This window comes from Pleurodeles waltl, chromosome 7 (genome assembly GCF_031143425.1).
Source record: "Pleurodeles waltl isolate 20211129_DDA chromosome 7, aPleWal1.hap1.20221129, whole genome shotgun sequence".
NCBI classification, from domain to species: domain Eukaryota; kingdom Metazoa; phylum Chordata; class Amphibia; order Caudata; family Salamandridae; genus Pleurodeles; species Pleurodeles waltl.
In genome coordinates, this window is record NC_090446.1 from 1,446,466,025 (window position 1) to 1,446,485,487 (window position 19,463).

Sequence of the window (19,463 nt, forward strand, 5' to 3'; positions counted from 1 at the left end):
CTGAAGAGCAACTCTTCTCCGCTCTCGCCGCCAACCAACCCACCCTCACCACCGACCCCAACGACGCAGCTCTCAACCTCACAAACTGGATCTCCAACTGCGCTGACAACCTTGCTCCCCTCAAACGCACGCATCGACAGACCAACACCAAAAAACCTCTCTGGTTCTCTGACACCCTCAAAGAATCAAAGAAAACTTGTCGTGCCCTTGAGAAGGCCTGGCGCAAGGACCACACCGCGGACAACATGACCGCCCTCAAGAACGCTACACGCGAACACCACCACCTGATCCGCACTGCCAAAAGGAACTTTTTCACCGACAGACTAGACAAAAACAGCCACAACAGCAGAGAACTCTTCAGCATCGTCAAAGAGTTCTCCAACCCCAGCGCCAGCGCCAACGCCGTCACGCCCTCACAGGATTTGTGCGAATCCCTCGCCACTTTCTTCCATCGCAAGATCAGCGACCTCCACGACAGCTTCGGACACCAGACCCAACCATACACCACTGAACCCGCTTCCCCGGACATCACCCTCAACAACTGGACCCACATCAACACGGAAGAAACCAAATCCATCATGAACTCTATCCACTCCGGCGCCCCTTCGGACCCCTGCCCGCACTTCATCTTTAACAAAGCCGACGACATCATCGCCCCGCACCTCCAGACCGTCATCAACTCTTCTTTTTCTTCTGCTACCTTCCCCGAATGCTGGAAGCACGCTGAAGTCAACGCCCTACTAAAGAAACCTACGGCTGACCCAAGCGACCTGAAAAACTTCCGCCCCATCTCTCTTCTACCTTTCCCAGCCAAGGTAATAGAAAAGACCGTCAACAAACAGCTGACCACCTTCCTGGAAGACAACAACCTGCTCGACCCTTCACAAACCGGATTCCGAACCAACCACAGCACGGAAACCGCCCTCATCTCAGTCACAGACGACATCAGAACCCTGATGGACAACGGTGAAACAGTCGCCCTCATTCTCCTCGACCTCTCGGCTGCCTTTGACACCGTCTGTCACCGCACCCTAATCACCCGCCTACGCTCCACCGGGATCCAAGGGCAGGCCCTGGACTGGATCGCCTCCTTCCTCGCTAACCGCTCCCAAAGAGTTTACCTCCCTCCGTTTCGCTCAGAACCCACCAAGATCATCTGCGGCGTACCTCAAGGCTCATCGCTCAGCCCGACACTCTTCAATGTCTACATGAGCCCCCTCGCCGACATCGTACGCAAGCACGACATCATCATCACCTCCTACGCCGACGACACCCAACTTGTACTCTCCCTCACCAAGGACCCCGCCAGCGCCAAGACCAACCTACAAGAGGGTATGAAGGACGTCGCAGATTGGATGAGGCTCAGCCGCCTAAAGCTGAACTCTGAAAAAACAGAAGTCCTCATCCTCGGCAACACCCCGTCCGCCTGGGACGACTCCTGGTGGCCCACGGCCCTCGGCACCGCACCGAACCACGCAGACCACGCCCGCAACCTCGGCTTCATCTTGGACCCTCTTCTCACCATGACCAAGCAAGTCAACGCCGTGTCCTCCGCCTGCTTCCTCACTCTCCGCATGCTCCGCAAGATCTTCCGCTGGATCCCCGACGACACCAGAAAAACCGTGACCCACGCCCTTGTCACGAGTCGCCTGGACTACGGCAACACCCTCTACGCCGGGACCACCGCCAAACTCCAAAACCGCCTGCAACGCATCCAAAACGCCTCGGCCCGCCTCATCCTCGACGTACCCCGCAACAGCCACATCTCCGCACACCTGAGACACCTGCATTGGCTCCCAGTCAGCAAAAGGATCACCTTCCGTCTTCTCACCCACGCACACAAAGCCCTCCACAACAAGGGCCCGGAATACCTCAACAGACGCCTCAGCTTCTACGTCCCCACCCGCCCCCTCCGCTCCGCTGGCCTCGCACTTGCTGCCGTCCCTCGCACCCGCCGCTCCACGGCGGGTGGGAGATCTTTCTCCTTCCTGGCGGCCAAGACCTGGAACTCCCTCCCCACCAGCCTCAGGACCACCCAGGACCACTCCGCTTTCCGGAGACTCCTAAAGACTTGGCTGTTCGAGCAGCGATAACCCCCCCTTTCCCCCCTAGCGCCTTGAGACCCGCACGGGTGAGTAGCGCGCTTTATAAATGTTAATGATTTGATGATTTGATTTCTTAAAAGCTCATTTGCTGTCAGCTTGTAAAAAAATTCAGTGCAAACTACGTACGTGTAATGTACAGTAGTGATGGTCAGACATCTCTCTCTAGCAGCTGACGTGCACACTCTTAGTTCAATGTTGTTATTCCACTAGAGCATGCGCACGAGAAACCTCTAGTAGAGCCACTACATTTTACAGAGTACAGCAAACGACAGCCGTTTTGGGTCTGTTTTAAAGCAGAAAATTTGTGTAGGTTGTAATGCAATCACTGTTGGTTTTTTACAGATTGAATAGTAGCGCCTCAAGTGTTAAAGTAAATTAGCAACAAGTGTCAAAATTGTAGAAAGAATTTGTAAATACATTAATTTGTATTTTATATAAATTTAATGACAAAAATTAGTAAACTTGAATTAAAAAATGTTATTAACCAATTCGATTTTTAATTGGTATCACAATTAGATAGACCCATTTTGGGTCAGAAATCATTCCCTCTCTGTCTTACACATTAGGACAGTGTTTTTTATTTTATTTTATTTTGAAGATGCACAATGTACAGAAACCAAAACAAAGAGAAGGCTGAATAAATACAATAAATACATTGTATAAATACACATCATTACATATGTTTGTTTCATCAATCTGCAGCAGACAACAAGACCACTAAAAAGGAAAGCGTGAATAACCTGTTAGAGACCTTAAAATACAAACAAAGTGCAAAAGTTGAACATGATTAAAAAGATAAATCCCCTACAAACATGACTCAGTTATTACCTAACCATTGTGCAAACGGGGCCCAGATAGCTTCACCCATCCGTTTGCGCGTGCGGCACTTGCACGCATAAGAGCCCATCTCTAGATAAAACATTGAGCACATCCGAGCCAGCCAATGGTTAAAAGTTGGTGGGGTCGACTCCAGCCAATCAGATGTAATACAGCAGCGAGCCATAGACATAGCTAAAAACAAGAACCTCTGCGAATATTCTAGGTACACCACTCCATCAATTCCCAATAATACTAGTTGCGGCGTAATTACCACCTCCTGATAAATAAGCCTAGTTAAAAAGTTGGCCATATCAGTAAAGAATTCATGTAGCCTACTGCAACTAAAAAACATATGTGCCAAGTCGGCCGATACACTCTTACATCTGGGACACACCATCGCCCTTGAACTGCCCCAATTGAATAGCTTAATGGGGGTATAATATAGATGAAAAACAGTTTTATAATGTTGGCCTTGTGGCCCAGCGGCTAATATAAATCGCTGTGCCATATCTAAAGAGGTCCGTAATGATACTTCAGAAACTCCAATATTCCGAGCCCACCTCTCCGCCTGTTTGATCAAATCATCTAGCATTAAATTAAAAAAAAGAGGATAAAGCTAACAGACCCGCCATCTAATGGGGTTATGAAGAACCTCCATAACTGGGATTCTATCCCCCAGCTGCTGATCTAGAGTTTACCCCCAAAAAGTGTCTAATTTGCAAATATTTAAAAAAATCCTTAGTGTCCAATGAAAATTCACTTGTCAATTCTTCAAAAGATTTAAGGTGGGTGTTCCCATAGAAATCATCAATGCGCCAAACACCCAGCTGAGCCCACCTGGCACAGTATTCATCCTTAAAAATATCAGGAAGTACAGAAGAATTCGAAATTGGGGTATAAAAATTAATCCGGCCAATTCCAATTTTCTTTTTAACATTGGTCCACACCTTAAATGCAGCCCAAACAGTCTTGAACTTAACTTTTTTTAAATAACTAGGCTCCACTGTTCTCAGAAAAGCTGCATTGGCATATCTTCCCCAAATCATATTATATATAGTAGGACAGGTTTCGCCAAAATCTCTGTTATCAGCCTGTTGGCTAATTAATGGTTGAATATATTGTAGTGCAGATACCCAGTAATAAAAAAGAAAGTGAGGGGCCGCCCACCCCCCCCCTTTCTCTGGGTAACACTAAGTACTTATATGCCCGTCGTACTTTTTTAAAAGACCAAATAAAGCTACTCGCTAAATTCTCCATGTGTTTGAACCAGTCTTTGCTAATTTCCAGCGGAATAGTGCGGAAAAAATATAAGACCCTAGGTAAAAAAATCATTTTAATAAGATTGCATCTACCAATAATCGTTAAATGTAAATTGTTCATATGATGCAACTCTTTCCTGGTTTTAGCTAAGACAGGGGCAAGATTACTCTCCACTATCTGGTCCAAATTGGCCAACAATCTGACACCTAGATAAGTCACTTGATTGGCCCTCCTGTTGTCTTCAATAATGGCCCACTCATTGCACAGTATTTGGCATTTACTCCTATTTAATGCATAGCCCGAGATCTCGCCGAAATCCGCGGCTAGCTTCTCTATTTCTTCAATCGCCCTCCCTGGTTCAGGAGTAGTGACAGCTATATCATCAGCATATGCCAAAATTTTAAACCTGCCCTCCGCCATTACCATGGGCGAGATCTAAGTACTTTGCAATAACTTCCTAATAAAAGGGTCTATATAAAGTGCAAACAGTAAGGGGGAGCAGGGACAACCCTGTCTGGTTCCTCTTGTATTATAGAAGGGTTCTGAGGTTGCCCCTGCTAGTTGAATTCGAGCAAGGGGCTTCTGATATAAACCTTGTATAGCCCTAATAAAACCAGCCCCTATATTAACTTTACTGAGCACTGTCCATAAATATTTCCAGCTCACCCGATCGAAAGCCTTTTCGGCATCTAATAATATTAATGACATAGGGGCCGCCATAACCTGAGATGCATCTAGCATGGTAATAACACGCCTAACATGTTCGGCGGTCCCCCGCCCAGGAATAAACCCATGTTGCCAAGGGTAAACAAGCCCACTAATAACTCGACTGAGCCTAACCGCGAGAATTTTGGCATACCATTTGGCATCCGCGTTTATCAATGAAATAGGTCAGTAGGAGCCTGGTAAAAGTGGGTTCTTCTCTTTTTTTAAGAATATAACAATATTGGCCTCCAGCCATGAGCCCAGCACCCGTTCTCCAGCCTGCACTGACGTACAGAGTGCCATAATATCATCCTTCAATTCCTCAAAAAAAGTTTTAAAGAATTCTATTGGGATCATATCAGGGCCAGTAGCTTTCCCATTAGATAAAGCAGTTAAAGCCGAGATGATCTCATCCAACTCAGTGGTGGCAGTCAGTTGACAGTCCTCATCTTGCGTTAACTTTGGACATGGAATATCACTCAAATACTGAGTAATCCTTTGTCATCCGAGAAGAGATTTTCCTGCTGGTACAATACAGAATGATATTCTTTAACACCTGTAGTACCGACGCATCTCTACACACAACCTGCCCCAGCCTATCTTTAATTGCCAAAATGGCGCTCCGAGCCGCCTTCTGTCTAGTCTTATATGCAAGCACCTTACCCACCCTCTCACTAAACTCATAACATTCCTGCCTGCGAGTCTGGGCTTTGATAATGTCTTGATCTAGATACAGCTGAGTGATCTTGGCCTTCATGGCCGCAATCTTATCCAAAGTATCTTGTATTGGAGCATTGTTCCTTGCCAGCCCCACTATCTGACTCTCCAGAGAAGCCAATTCAATCTGGGCCGCAGATATAACAAGGTGGCGTTGTTTCTCCCGCCTAAGGGCGTAGCTCAGGGTTTCCCCGCGGATAGCAGCCTTTAAAGCATCCCATAACATCCCCGGTGGGACCGTGTCCCTGTTAAAACCCCAAAATTCCGTTATCCATACTTTCATCCGTGACACATAAACTGAGTCAAGCAGCAAACCCCGGTCAAAAGACCAGGGTTTTAAATGTCGCTCTTTACGCAAGTCCAGAAATTGTACTACCAAAGGATTATGGTCAGATATGACCCTAGGGAATTTTTCCACCAAAAGTCCTTCACATAGCGATGATGACAAAAAAAAATAGTCTAACCGGACAGACTTTCGGTGCGGATAAGAGAAGAAAGTGTACCCAGGATCCATAGGCATACAATGCTGCCATGCATCCACAAGGCCATGAGTCTGCACCAGCGTTTGTAAGGCGCGAAACACCTTCGGTTTCCGTCCCAAATATGAATCCTGATTCTGTAAGGGGATATTAGTCTCAGTATGTACATTAAAGTCCCCACATATAATAAGCGGTAAGGCCCAAAGCACAAGTTCAGTATTCAACATATTAATACCAGCCGGATCATCAAAATTGGAGCCATAAATAGAGCACACAGTAAAATTCGATTGTCCCATAGCACATTCTATTATAACCTATCGGCCCATGTTATCAACCCTCTTCTTGACCACCTTAAGAAGATCTCGCCGTGTAAGTACTGCAACCCCTCTAGTGTTAGTTTCTTGAGTGGTGTACGCCGCTAGTTGGAAACCAGGAAAGTCCAACAGATGCTTTTTAGTCGGGGTAACATGCGTCTCTTGCAAACAGATTATATCCGCCCTTAATGTTTTGAGCTCATGAATGGCAAGGCGTCTTTTCTTGGAATTGTTTAGCCCACATATATTTAAGGTGGCCACCCGCAGAACATTACGTTCCCCCATTGAAAGCTCTAACAAATACACCCAAACTTACATCTTGTTTCATCATACACCTAATAAACTCCTGTGCCTTCAAATACATATTTCTGTGCATCTCCCATGCAAACCCTACCCAACCCCCAAACCACCCCACCTGTCCCCACCCCACCCACAAAGGAAAACCCTACCTCAACCCCCAGCCCACCCCCCACCCTACCAAATGAGGCTTCCAGACTGTAGTCTGTAAGATGGACAAGCCCCCCCCCTTTTTGAGGGCTCCTGCAGCGACTACTAAATTAAACAAGTTCACTAACAAAAGCTGTTTCCCCTAGAGACAAAACCCCCATAGACAATTAAGTCGAAGACTACAAGTACTCCTTGGCTTTGATCTCAGATGAGAACACTCAAACTGACCCTTTATATATTGTCTTGAGTCGGGCCGGGGACAGTAGATAAGCTTCGGCTCCCTTCTCCTGGAAGGAGCTGATCAGTTGTCTCAAGCGCCAGCGTCTCTCTACCGTAGCATGACTGAAGTCGGGACGGGAGAAAAATGTACAACCCTCACATCTAATCCTTGCATCAGGGTGGGCTTTCTCAAAAATTATTTGGCGCAGCAAGTAATTGCCAAAGTAAACAATAAAGGCCTTAGGCTGTTGTTGGGCTGTTCCATTTGCTCCTGCTAGTTGTTGATTCCTCAGATGTAATCGAAACCGATGGGCTCTCTGTATCTCCTTCTCCCACTCCCATCCAGTCTGCTCCGGAAATGCTGCTTTAAACAATCTGATTATAAAGGCCCTTGAATCCTGCCCTTCTACTCCTTCTTGTATCCCTATTAAACGCAAGTTGTTATGACGTTGCCGATTTTCAAAGTCCTCTACTTTCCACTGAATATCAGAGAGCTGAGTCTCATGCATAGCAGCTTGTTTTGTCACTGCCCCCAGGTCTGACTCCAGCACGTCCGCCCGGCACTCAATAGCAGCAATCCGCTCCCCAATTTCAGAGCATGTCTTTGCAACCTTGCAGACTGCCACTTGTAGCTGCTTCGTGGCCACCCTGGCTTTCTTGCTGTCCCTCTGCGTTTGCTTGTGCTGTGCTGTGCTGGTCTGATAAATAAGATGCAGAGAAGGGGAGGGGGACACAGTCTCTGCATTCAGAATGTTGGCCTCTGACCGGGCTGGGGCCACCGAGAGATCATCCATACTGTGCAGTAGCTGTTGTGTTCCTGTATAATCCCAGGACATAGCTCTCGTCCTACACGTCTTCTTCTTTTTTTCCCTCTTCTCACTAGACTCTCCAGCTTTGTCTGATCTAGATACCTCACTCTGTCTTGGTTGACATTTAATTGCGGTACCCCTCAGCACAGAAATCGGAGTTAAAGGGACTGTAGAGCTATCACATGTCTCTGAGTCTATGGAGGGGCTGGTGCTGGCCTCGTCCGAGTCTCAAGATTGATCCGACAGAGCAAAAAAATTCTCCCCAACTTCACCCTGAGCTAACGAATCCTCCCTGCCCTGCCAGAAATCACGGATCGCCTCCAGAGTACAAGCCAGAGTTGGCGGGTCGGTACTTGGCAATATGTATGCTGCTGCTGCTTGCTCGCAATACCCTGCCCCTGTCACCAATTCCTGCGCAAGCCTTACATTACCCTGATACCCCGGGGCATGTAACGGCTGGTCAGCCTCCCCTTCAGATGCTGCTGCAAGACCATTAGCCCCAACACAAGGAGCAGAAGCCTGTGAAAATCCCCCAGCAGTATAACTTACAGTTTTGTGTGTATCCAGGGATCGACTGCCACCCACATCGACTTTCACCTGAGGCAAGCCCCCACTATCTAAAGAAGCCAGACGTCCTGGGCCAGTGCTGTCACCATCCACAGTCAGTGCTGCCGCATCTCGTGTAGATCCAAAATCAGAGTCCTTTATAGTGATACCGCCCCCATTAGGGGCTGAATTGTGAGGAATTTTAAACATCTGGGGTATAGTCACCCCTTCCCTCTTTTCTCCAATCGGTTTTGCACCATTTTTCACCCTGTGCGTCTGCCCCACGGTCGCGGAACTCCCTGGAGCTGGCTGTCTGCCCTCAAACGCACTCTCACAGCTGCCGGCATTTCCAAAACTGCTGTTCCTGGATACCCCCCCATGCGGGGGGCTGAGAGTCCAAAGGTCGCCGATCCTGCGACCCTGGTTTTGGCCGGCTGCCGCGTGCGGCCTTTGGGGCCATCCGCCGCTGTTTGCCGCGTGGGGCTAGAAAGATGACAAAAGTCAAAACCACGAAACCGCGGCCGTTATGGCCAAAATCACTGAGGTCGCCCAGGGAGCTCCTGCTGCTTCCGATCGTAATGCCGCTTGGTGTAGGCGGGCGTGCCCCAGTCAGAAACCACCCGCGTAATCCTCTCCGCGAGCGGGGGAAACACAAAACGACAAACAGGAGCCGGGGGAGAAGAAAACCTCCGACCGCTAGATACTCGCGCCCGCCATCTTGCCTCGATCAGGGCAGTGTCCACGTCTTTCTCAATGACAACAGGACAGTGTTTGTGGTACTCTGTAAAATGTAGTGACTCTAACTTCCAGAAACAAAGCTAAGTGAGTTAGTGTGTCGCAAGCTCTCGCCAGGTGTTGGTTAGTAAAATTAAAAATGTATTAGGAGATAATTTACGAACGGGAGCCCGAAATTTTGATTATCTCGGGCCTCCACAGGGTCTAATATAGCTGCCCTTAGGCAAGTTGGACGGGGTAGTGTTTGCTGACAATAAACCCTCACAAGACAATGATTTTAAAGCTACGGACAAGGATCGACAACTGTATAGGTCACTAATTATCCTAATTCTGTAGGGCAAACTTACATAAGGTGAAAAGGTTATTTTTGTCAAATTTAATGCATTAAAGAGTCTATTGTCCTTTCAAGAACTCACATAATGCTTATTGGAACAAGGGAATGTTGGGCGCTCCATTGAATACAGTGAAGTGGCTCAGCGCCAATAATGGCTGGTATGAGTCTTCTGCTCAACTTTCCAATGTTTGTCTTTCTGTTTCTCTCTTTTTCATTTAGAAATTGGGTGGAATTAGCCTTACATTCCTTCTGCCTCGGGCTATACCTGATGTTAAAAGCCCCTCCCACATTTTATATCTCGGGGGTTAATAACTGATATAGCCCTTGCAGCAGGCTATAAGGCTATCATAACTTGTGGCCGCATATAGCATCAGGTTTCCAGCTTTCTGTGGGCCAGTGTGGCACATGCACTGCTTTCGCATGCTCGCCAATTTTAGAGCTTACTTCCAAATAGTGAGGGGAAAATTATAGGTGTCTATGGCCACCATGATTATATAGTGGACTGAGGGGAAAAAACATTGGCATTGGTATGAGGTGCCACTCTCTAACACAATTCATGCTGGTGCTGGAGGGTTTTCGGAGGTGTTCTGCCAGAATAACATGTTTTTAATATTGTCCTACAAAAATATCGTAGCCAGAACATCAACAGCCACAGTATTGTGAAGTATCTAGAGGGAAGAAGAGATTTACTATTCTTAATTTCACGTCTGTGTGCCTTGATGATATATGTATGTGTGTGTGTGTTAGTGTGTGTGTGAGACTCAAGGTAAGTAGCTGGGGAGTTTAGAATCGAAAATGTATACTAACCTACACATGCTTCACTTCAAAATAGTGTGGTAGTCTATATTCCAGCCATAGTATTTTGTATTCAATATTCTAACATACAAACTTTTTCAGTGGCTGAAGATGACACCAGCTAAGCCACTGAAAAAGCTACCACCACCACAAACTAAATGAGGCGACAGGGTAGCCCCCAGTAGTTAGTGGCTGTACTATTACTACTCACATCTACATCAGGCCTAGAGTGGCAAAGTTCATAGAACAAATGAGATCTTCAAACCATTTCCAACACTGCTGTGAGAAGACAGGAAATAGATGGGAATAAGAAGTAACCTCTTCTTCCTCTACAGATCTCAGATAAGATTAACTGGTATGGTTCTTTCACTAATTATCACAGCTACCTCGGTTAATGCAGCACATGAACAAACATCAACAGAAGTAGGACAGAAAAATCCAGAAAAGCATACTTTATGGGGCACATGTTCAAAGGTTTTTTGTGGTTGCAAACGGGTTGATTCTTTGCGAATGCAAAAAGGCTTTTACACATGTACAAAGCTCTATTTGCGATTCAGTAACCTATACCGAATTGCATATTGAGGTTGCGATTCAGGATTAGGAAGGGATGGGTGCTTAGGGCGTCCCTTCCTAATACCGAATCACAGAGCTAGATGCAAATGGTTTGCCACTAAAATGTAGTGGCAAAACATTGGCATTTTTCCACCTACTTAAAGTAGGTGGTAACCCTTTTGCAAATGTGAACGTTTGTAAAAACATTTTTAAGAGCAGGCAGTGATCCCACAGACCTTTGCCTACTCTTAAAAAATTAAAAGAACATTTTTTTTTTTTTTTTTTTTAACGCATCCCGTTTTCAATTGAAGATGCCTGTGATTTTAGCATTCCCAATGGGTTGCAAATGGAGGCCTACCTTAATAATATTCATGAGGCTGTTCGACCCACTGGCAATAACAAAATGTGTCAAAGACACCTTTGCATATTGGTGTTTGCGATTACCAAATAGCAAATCACAAACATCCGCTATTTAGTAACCGCAACTGATTACCTTTGTACGTGTGGCCCTATGTGCATCACAGTTCTGTGATCTTAAAATTGGATAAAACTGTAAGATCCTGATGTACTGATGGATGTATATTGTAGTTGCAAAGCATGCACTCTGCCTTCTGTCCCTAAATATGTCAAAGTCATATTGCGATTTGGAAATGTCTTTGTGAGGTCCAAATCACACTTTGCAACCCACTACGAATAATTAGACAAGGGAGCATGAGGATTTCTCTCCTTCCCTTTGATTCACAAGGTTTATCAGTGGCTTGTACCTGTAATGGCGGTACATTTTTGCCAATGTTGCGTACGTACTGTCGGGAGCACGTTTGAGGAGAACAATGGAGTCTTTGATCAGAGCAGATAGTTCCCAGACCATACAGGAAATTCTCACATGTAGTCATGTTTTGAAGAGCAAGCACTTCTTAGTTGATTAGAATGTTAAACCTCTGGGCCATGCATAGTCAGTTAATGTCTAGATGAACCATACCTTCTCAGGTTTAAAACCACCACCATGCATACTTTACATGTCTAGTGAAAGCCAGCCATTTGACCATTGAAGGAGGCAAGTGTCCTATCAACAGTACTGCATCCAGTTGGGTAACATTCACTCCTGCGTCTGTGAGTGACTATCGAGAAGTACTGATATGCTCCTAGTGGCCCCCAATCTTTTGTGCATTAAGGAGAGAATTATACCAGCTTGTGAGACAAGCTCTAGCCAGCCTCCATCAATGGCAAGCGAAGGGCAATGTAGGTGGGTAACCCTACTCAGACTCAACTGGAGTCGTGCCATTATATGTGCGATCCTGCGCAGTTGTAGGTAGATGCTTGAAGAGGTTGATGACTATCTGACTCTTCCCTTCATACGGATAAGGAGTGATAGATTGGCAGTAGAACTGTACAACGTCCCTAGGAGTGGTGAAAGTGCATTAGATGGCTGGGGCGAGTGGTAGCCGTGGCAAATGTGTGTGCCTAATGACTTTAATTCTATCACTTTACACTTAGTAGCTAGAAGATACTGAGTACTTGTGACAGTCGATCCAGACCACACTACAGTCAAACATCAACTTTGGGAGACACTGATATTAAACAGTTCATTTTTGTGTTTTCTAGTATCGTTAGCACAAAACTTCCAGATGACCACAAATTCTACAAGACCACCATGCTGTTGTATCAAGACCCCAAGTACAGCCAACATTTCACCCAAACACCTACCCAGCTTAGAGTGGACAACACAGTATATGTTGGTCTCAGTGCTGCGGGTGCCAACCCTACCTTGTTTGTACTGACCTTAGCAGAGTGCTGGGCGACTGCAAGCGAGGATTCTTCATCAGGCGTCAGATGGGACCTTATCACAAACCAGTAAGTACACGTTTCATTCTATGCCCTCATGGAAGTGCTCTCAGTCTGCTCCTAAGCAAATGAAACAAAAATATCTCTGTGGTTCGAGGCTCTGATCACGTTGATGTTATAGAGGATGCTGTCTTTCATGAATTTTAAGGTATAAAGTGGCCTGACACTTAACAGGGTGATATCGAATTGCTTTCGTATTACCTACCTTCACTCATCTTATACCTGTGCCTCCACCTTTCTTTTGCATTAAATTGAAGTTGCTTCAAATGCTAAGATTGGGGGTAGGACGATTCTAGGATTAGCAACAGGGAATATGCTCACAGCACTGTAATACGGAACAAGTTTATTTAGAGGCAAAGTAAAATTATGCCAAGTAGAGTGTTATATACATAATTCCCTGTCAATTCCCTGCACATACCACACAGCATAATACTATACATTCTTCATGAAGTCCACTCTATCTACAGTTGCAAAGTACATCCACCCTGAAAAGTCCCTCACTTAGAATCAAGAACCCAAGAGGAGGAGGCATGGTTTAGCTATGCACAAGATGGCCAACACCAAGTAGAGCTATCCCTGATCCCGCTACATACCTGTTGCTCAGCCTTTTACCGTTAACGACTGGCATCTGTTGCATTGCCTGAGTGGGCTCCATTAGTGGCACTCCCCCTTGGTCATCGATGTGATTCAAACATAGAAGAGCCTGCAATGTACTCTGCTGTTCCCCATCCCTGATTGGCCTTATGGCTCCTGTGGCTCGCAATGCCCGTAGTGAGCTGGGATATCAAGAGGGAGCTTGGACCTGGGTACACCAGGAAGTCCCCAGCGCCCTGGGCACAAGTATGTGCAGGACTGATGACAACCCTATGCCATGGCCATTCGATCCAGGAATGGCATTTGAAGTGATGACTGCTTAATGTTCCAGTATGCATGTGGGCTGAAGCAAGGAATCAGGGGCACAGTTCCAGGTACCACACACCATGAGATGTAACCACTAAACTGTTATCACTGTCGGACAGACCTTGGAGAGTACCTCACTGTATGTGTCATCCACCTGCAATGTCTCGTGAACCTCTTCCTGCCATGTTCACTGGGAACTGTTGCAGACTTTGGCAGCTTTGTGGATGATCTTTCTGATGTGCTCTTACAGTAAGTCACCCCAAGATCTTTGACTCTGCTAGTTTGAGCGACCCCCTACAGCCACAATGCACTGCAGATCCTGATCCCTGTTACATGATCCCTGCAACATCGTAATAGTCTCATCTCATGGACCTCCACGCAGGGCTCTTTCTCAAACTCGAGACTGAGTACTATTCACACACCCTCCTCGAAGCACTTTATACCACCAATATAGTGCCCCCTCTAACCATATTAGTTCAAGGACCACGGAAGGCAATGAGGCCACTGTATGCTGTTGTTGACTACCCCTGATGTCAGAAGCTACACAATATAGCTCCTGTTCTTGGAGGCACTTTCAGCCAAAACAAAGAAGAACCAGATACTGAAGAATGTCTCTAACATGGTGGATTTAAGTCCACACGTTTGGATATCATTTCTTTTCAGACTATACTAAATGCTGAGAAAAGGCGCATCACACCCATGGAGTCTCACTTGGAATGGATTACTAAATGCCAGCCTGGAACCCGGAATGGCGACACATGTAATAAGACAGTGTATTAAGAAGAAAGGAGTAGGAGAGACAGAATTTCAGGTGTACCTTAACACATTGAGTTATTCTTTTTACGTTTTTTCCTAGTAGAATGTTTGGGTCTATCTTTCTCCCACATCTAGCATTTCCAAGAACACACAGAGTCTGCTTTAGGCACGCACACAGCTCAGGACCACCCTCCCATATTTTGGTGTGCCTCCTACATTGCTAATAGATGAGACAGACACTGACTGCAGCGAAATGAAGCAGGGGCCTCTTCATGTGCCAAGGCAATATCACCTTGGACCGAAAAACACACATGCCCCCCCAAACTCAGGGAAAAAAAACCCTTGAGTCAGGGGGTAATTAGTTTTTTTGCTGGAAAAAGAAAGAGGTTTTAAGTTTGATGGATGGCCATCAAAAGTGATGGCAACTGTCCATCAAACATTTTGTAGCTTGACAGGAACCACCATCATGGGCAAGTGGTAATCTCTAAATTTGAAGATGGTAGCCTATCAAGGTGGTGCACATAATCTTATCAACTACCCTGATTGACTGCTTATCAACTGCTAAACTCTAGGTGTATCCCTATATCTATTTATCCTGTGTTAATGCCACCTGTGTGTGCATCGATTCTTTTCTTGACATCAGCTTCTGTATTACCAAATGTAGAACTTTGGTCTATCCTGGAGGGCAGTGTATCCCGCCATGATGACCATGCCCCTGTGGCATTGCATTTGAGTTAAGGGTTAGTATGCCTCTGGTTGTTTCAGCATGAATGTATATAGGTACAGGCAAACGCGGGAAAAAACATTATTACTATTGCTTATCGCAAACTTCTGAACTGATAATGAAGGCTCAGAAGCCTCTCACCTAAGTTTGTGGACAGGGAGCAAGACATACTTTAAGGGATTGATGATAAGGGAATAAGATAATATATGGAAGCGTACTCGCGGCGATTGACAAGACGCATTAATCAGCAATTATTACAAATAAGAGCGTAAGAGGTAAAGGGAAATTATAAGGAAGAGTTCTTAATAGCCCTGATGAAGTTACGGGTCAATCCCCTGACGAAACACGTGTTGGCAGCAATTGGCGGCAAGTGATGGTTGAAACTTGTAGCGGGAACTCAATATCTGAAAAATAAAAGACACCAAAACTATCTCCAAAATGGACTTTGCGTTTGATGTGTGCCTCATATAAAATGATATTATCAGTAATTTTGATCACTGAGCGGAGGAAGCTAAGGGTGATCTTCTTTTAAGTGCACCATCAGCACTACAAGATATAAGTGCACAACTGACAGGCAGCGCCATACACTCCTCACGTTCACCCATTAACACAATAAGATTGATGATAAGGGACTCTGCTCTGCAGAAAGAGATAAGAGGCACCTGTTAGGGACCCCACTGTCCACTTTAATACCACACCTATCAAGGCCAACTTCAGACTAAGCACAGTATGCGCTGCAGTGGTTGAAGATGGAACATTACGAGCAGTTGGAGAAGGCTGGGAGATTCTTAGCATTGCCACTCAGAAGGAAATAACGCTGTGTATAAAGCTTCCTATCCAACACATTTGAGATTAAATGTTGCATGAGACAACTCTGTTGGCGATTCATGGATTTGGAAGGTACAACAAGGAGAAACCCACCTCCAAGGGCCTCTGTACTCGATTGTCACCATTTGACAGAGTAATACTCAGTGTTGGCAGAGTTCAGCTGCTGTGGGAAAGTTGGTTGATGTCCCTGAGACTTCAGAACAGGAGGAAGGCCAGCAAGCCTTTGGATTCACTTTGGTTCTTGCAACATGCGCAGAAGAGTCTAGCCTCAACTGCCAGCAGAGCTATTTCCTCCTGACTGATGCCTGAAAAAAATAAGATATTTTAAGTAGGAAAGAGTGGGGATGCATCTCGTGGGGCTTCCATGCTGACCAAGGAAATTGTATCTGATTTTGGCCCTGATTTAAAAAAGGTGGCGCTGCATAAACTTTTCTTGCGCCCCTTTGTGCCCCCCTACTGTCACCATGCGTGCACTGTATTTGTAATATATGGCACACCATGGTACAGGGTTGGGCCAATAGCATCGACATTTGTGACGTTATTGATGTACTGTGGAGGATCAGTACCAAAATTCTGGGGCTAATCCTGCAGAGTACATAGGGGCCCATTGAAAGCAATGGCGTACCCCCTTTTATCAGCAAAAAATGACGCAATGAAATCTCTTAGATTCCACTGCGCCAATTTTGCGGTCCCCATAAAGGGGGAATGCCCCCCTTGCATATGTTATGCCTGGGGCAAGTGGTTACAAAGTGGCGCAATGCATGCATTGTGCCACTTTGTAAAAATTACCCTGATGTGGCGCAAGGAGGCTTTGGTCCCTCTTAAATCTAGGCCTTAGTTTTTATACAATGCTTTGTACCACACTTGTGTTTTTTCTAAGCCCTGCGGGTTACAGATGTTTGTATTACTAGGGGTGGGGGGCAAACTCTGCCATGCAACAGGTGGCAGAGTTTTTGCCGAACTCCGTGCTCCAAGCGTAGTGCAGAGAGGGGAAAAGTCTGTGAACTCTGCCAGCAGAGCGTAGTTTACTGGCCACCTTGTGCCAACCAGAACTCAATTTCTAACGGAGGCATGAACGCAATATGTACAAACGTAACGAGCAGCTGCCAACTTTTTAAATGATCTCTGAACACTTCTTTAGACTTCCCTGGTAAAGGATCTTAACTGACATGCTCCAGGGGTACACGTTTCCTCCACATTCCTCCCTTGCTGTGACATACTGTACTACATGCAGTATGTTGGCTCTGTTTTTGTGTTCATCGACTAACTTACGCTTACTGCAGGCCCGATTGACTAATTGCAGTTTTATGTCATGCTCTGAGCACTTTGATGACCTGACCTGCACACAGTGCACGTCTTTGGGGCCGCATCCAGGGACTATTTAGATTCCCACCCTTTACATTTTGAGTACCTGCTGAGACCCATAACAGGCTACACCTCCCTCCCAGGTTAACAAGTGGGATATACCTATGTAGTCATGTGCTCCAAACAGTGAAACTCTGCTTTCTGCTTCCTTCATTATCCTGATGACCTTCTTGCCCTGTGCCCCCCTTACCTAAAATCACTTGCTTCCCCCATCACCAGTCAGGTGACTGATCTCATGTCAAATCCTTTGCCTGGACCTTGGGTAATTGCCCAAGATTATGACTAGCACATCCTTCAAAAACCAACACTAGTGGGAAGGTTTGATGACCAAAGAGCAGGTCTGTTGGACATCTTTTGTAGTTTGAGATCGTTTGCCATGAATCACTGCCTCCAATTTGATCACCCACCAAGCCACACTTGCATAGCATCAGGGTCAGACAGGGACAAAATATACGTGCCCGGGCCCTGGTTACAGAACCAGATAGCTAAAAAAGCATTACAACTTTCCAAATCAGGCCAGTTTTGAACTTGTAAAGAAATGCTGTGTGAGTATTTTGCGAGGTATGGGACATTGCAAGCATTTGTGTTTGCTGCAGGCAATGTTTGAGGTAATATCAGGGGAACCAATAGTAAGAACTGGCCCACTTCACCATATAACAGGCCCACAAGCTGCTACAAATGCCCCCCATACTCATCTGTGAGACCAGCTGACAGGGTACTGTGTGATTACGTAATAGGCCAGTCCAACCCTGCATAACATGTGGACATAGCACAGCCTTGGACTATACATTTTTCTCTTTCTCATCTATTAGACATATATTAGACTTTAGAGACCGGACATGATACCGACCACATGGCACGATGTGAAATGTTTTAATTATAATCCTTTTGCACCATGGGCTGTGGGCACTGGCTACTCCTGTTACCACGTAACAGCTGAAGAGAATGAAGTTTAATTATAGTTATTTTATGGACGCTTGGCTCATGTATCTAACCCCTGACCAGGGGCTTCCTTTAACAAGCAGGGCTGGTAATTCATAGATAGGCTCCTGACTTGTCTCCAATAACTTTATCTTGTCAGACCGCATTGAGCAGGCAACTACAGTAAGTACCGGCATGACATTAGCATGTTTTAGGAAGAACCATTTACTCAACAATGAAGGAAGTATAAAAAAACTAGCTAAGCATATAGAAGACTGAAGTCTGATCCTGTAAATGTCAAAACTAGCCATGGCACACAAGGCAGTGTGAGCAGTTTACAAACTGAAAGTCCGTATAGCAAAAAGATGCCTTCCGGGACAACAGTGAATAGCAATTCAGGCTGTATGCAGAGTGGGATCCAAGGGAAATTGGGCACTAGAGATCATCAAGTCTAATCCATCAGCTTTTGAAGGAAATTATACAAACAGACAGCACCCAGCAACTTCAATATGTTGAAACACTTTATGACTCCTCCTTGATAAACCAACGAATGCACATGATGGAATATAGTATAAATCTCCTAGCAACAGCAAAAGAGGATCAGGAATAAATTACACACTCATAAACGAGTATACGGAATAAGTGTATATACATTCACAGATTACAGAGTGCATTCAGAAAAGTAAATTGGATGGTGCATTTTCGCTGTACTGGCTGTCATCATCTCATGGGGCAGTAGTTGTTCCTGATTCAGTCTCTGCAGGGTCCAGTACCATTTGTGAAAGACTTTGAAGTGGAGAAATCTCACATTTTCTGAATCATATGATCCTCTTTTATGCACAGGGGAGCCCTGATGAAGTCAAAGCGAAGATTGGTCGCATGACGAAACACGTGTTGGCTGGGCTTTTTTGGATGACACTGAAGAAAAGATGCAATAAAAACAAGAAAACTTGTTACTTTTGAAACTCTGGATATGGACTTTATTTTGCACACGAGTGCCTTGGACATTTGTGATGAGACTCTCTAAGGACCCTGTTGTGATCTCAGAGTAGGGCTGCCCAATCGTCCACAGTGTATTCACCCACTGAGGGTTGTCTGCATTTTAAGTGGGTCCAGTTAAGAATTCAACAACTGGATCACCAATGCTGCCAACCTAGTCGCCCCCATAAAAACATCCAAATCCCACAGATCCACCAATAAAGCAATCTGGTACACACCAGAACTCAGCACCATGAAACGTAGCTGCAAACAACTGAAGAGAAGGTAGCGCGCCAACAAAGACGCTACACAC

General features: G+C 45.6%; 1 protein-coding gene across 1 annotated transcript in view; it reads left to right on the forward strand.

Annotated features, from left to right (window-relative positions):
• The window catches only part of LOC138246462 (alpha-tectorin-like), a 270,914-nt gene that overhangs the window by 210,321 nt on the left and 41,130 nt on the right, over nucleotides 1–19,463 (forward strand). The window contains exon 14 of the mRNA XM_069201099.1: nucleotides 12,439–12,687. Within this exon, the coding sequence (XP_069057200.1) occupies nucleotides 12,439–12,687 (249 nt within the window). The remainder of the gene's footprint in view (nucleotides 1–12,438; nucleotides 12,688–19,463) is intronic.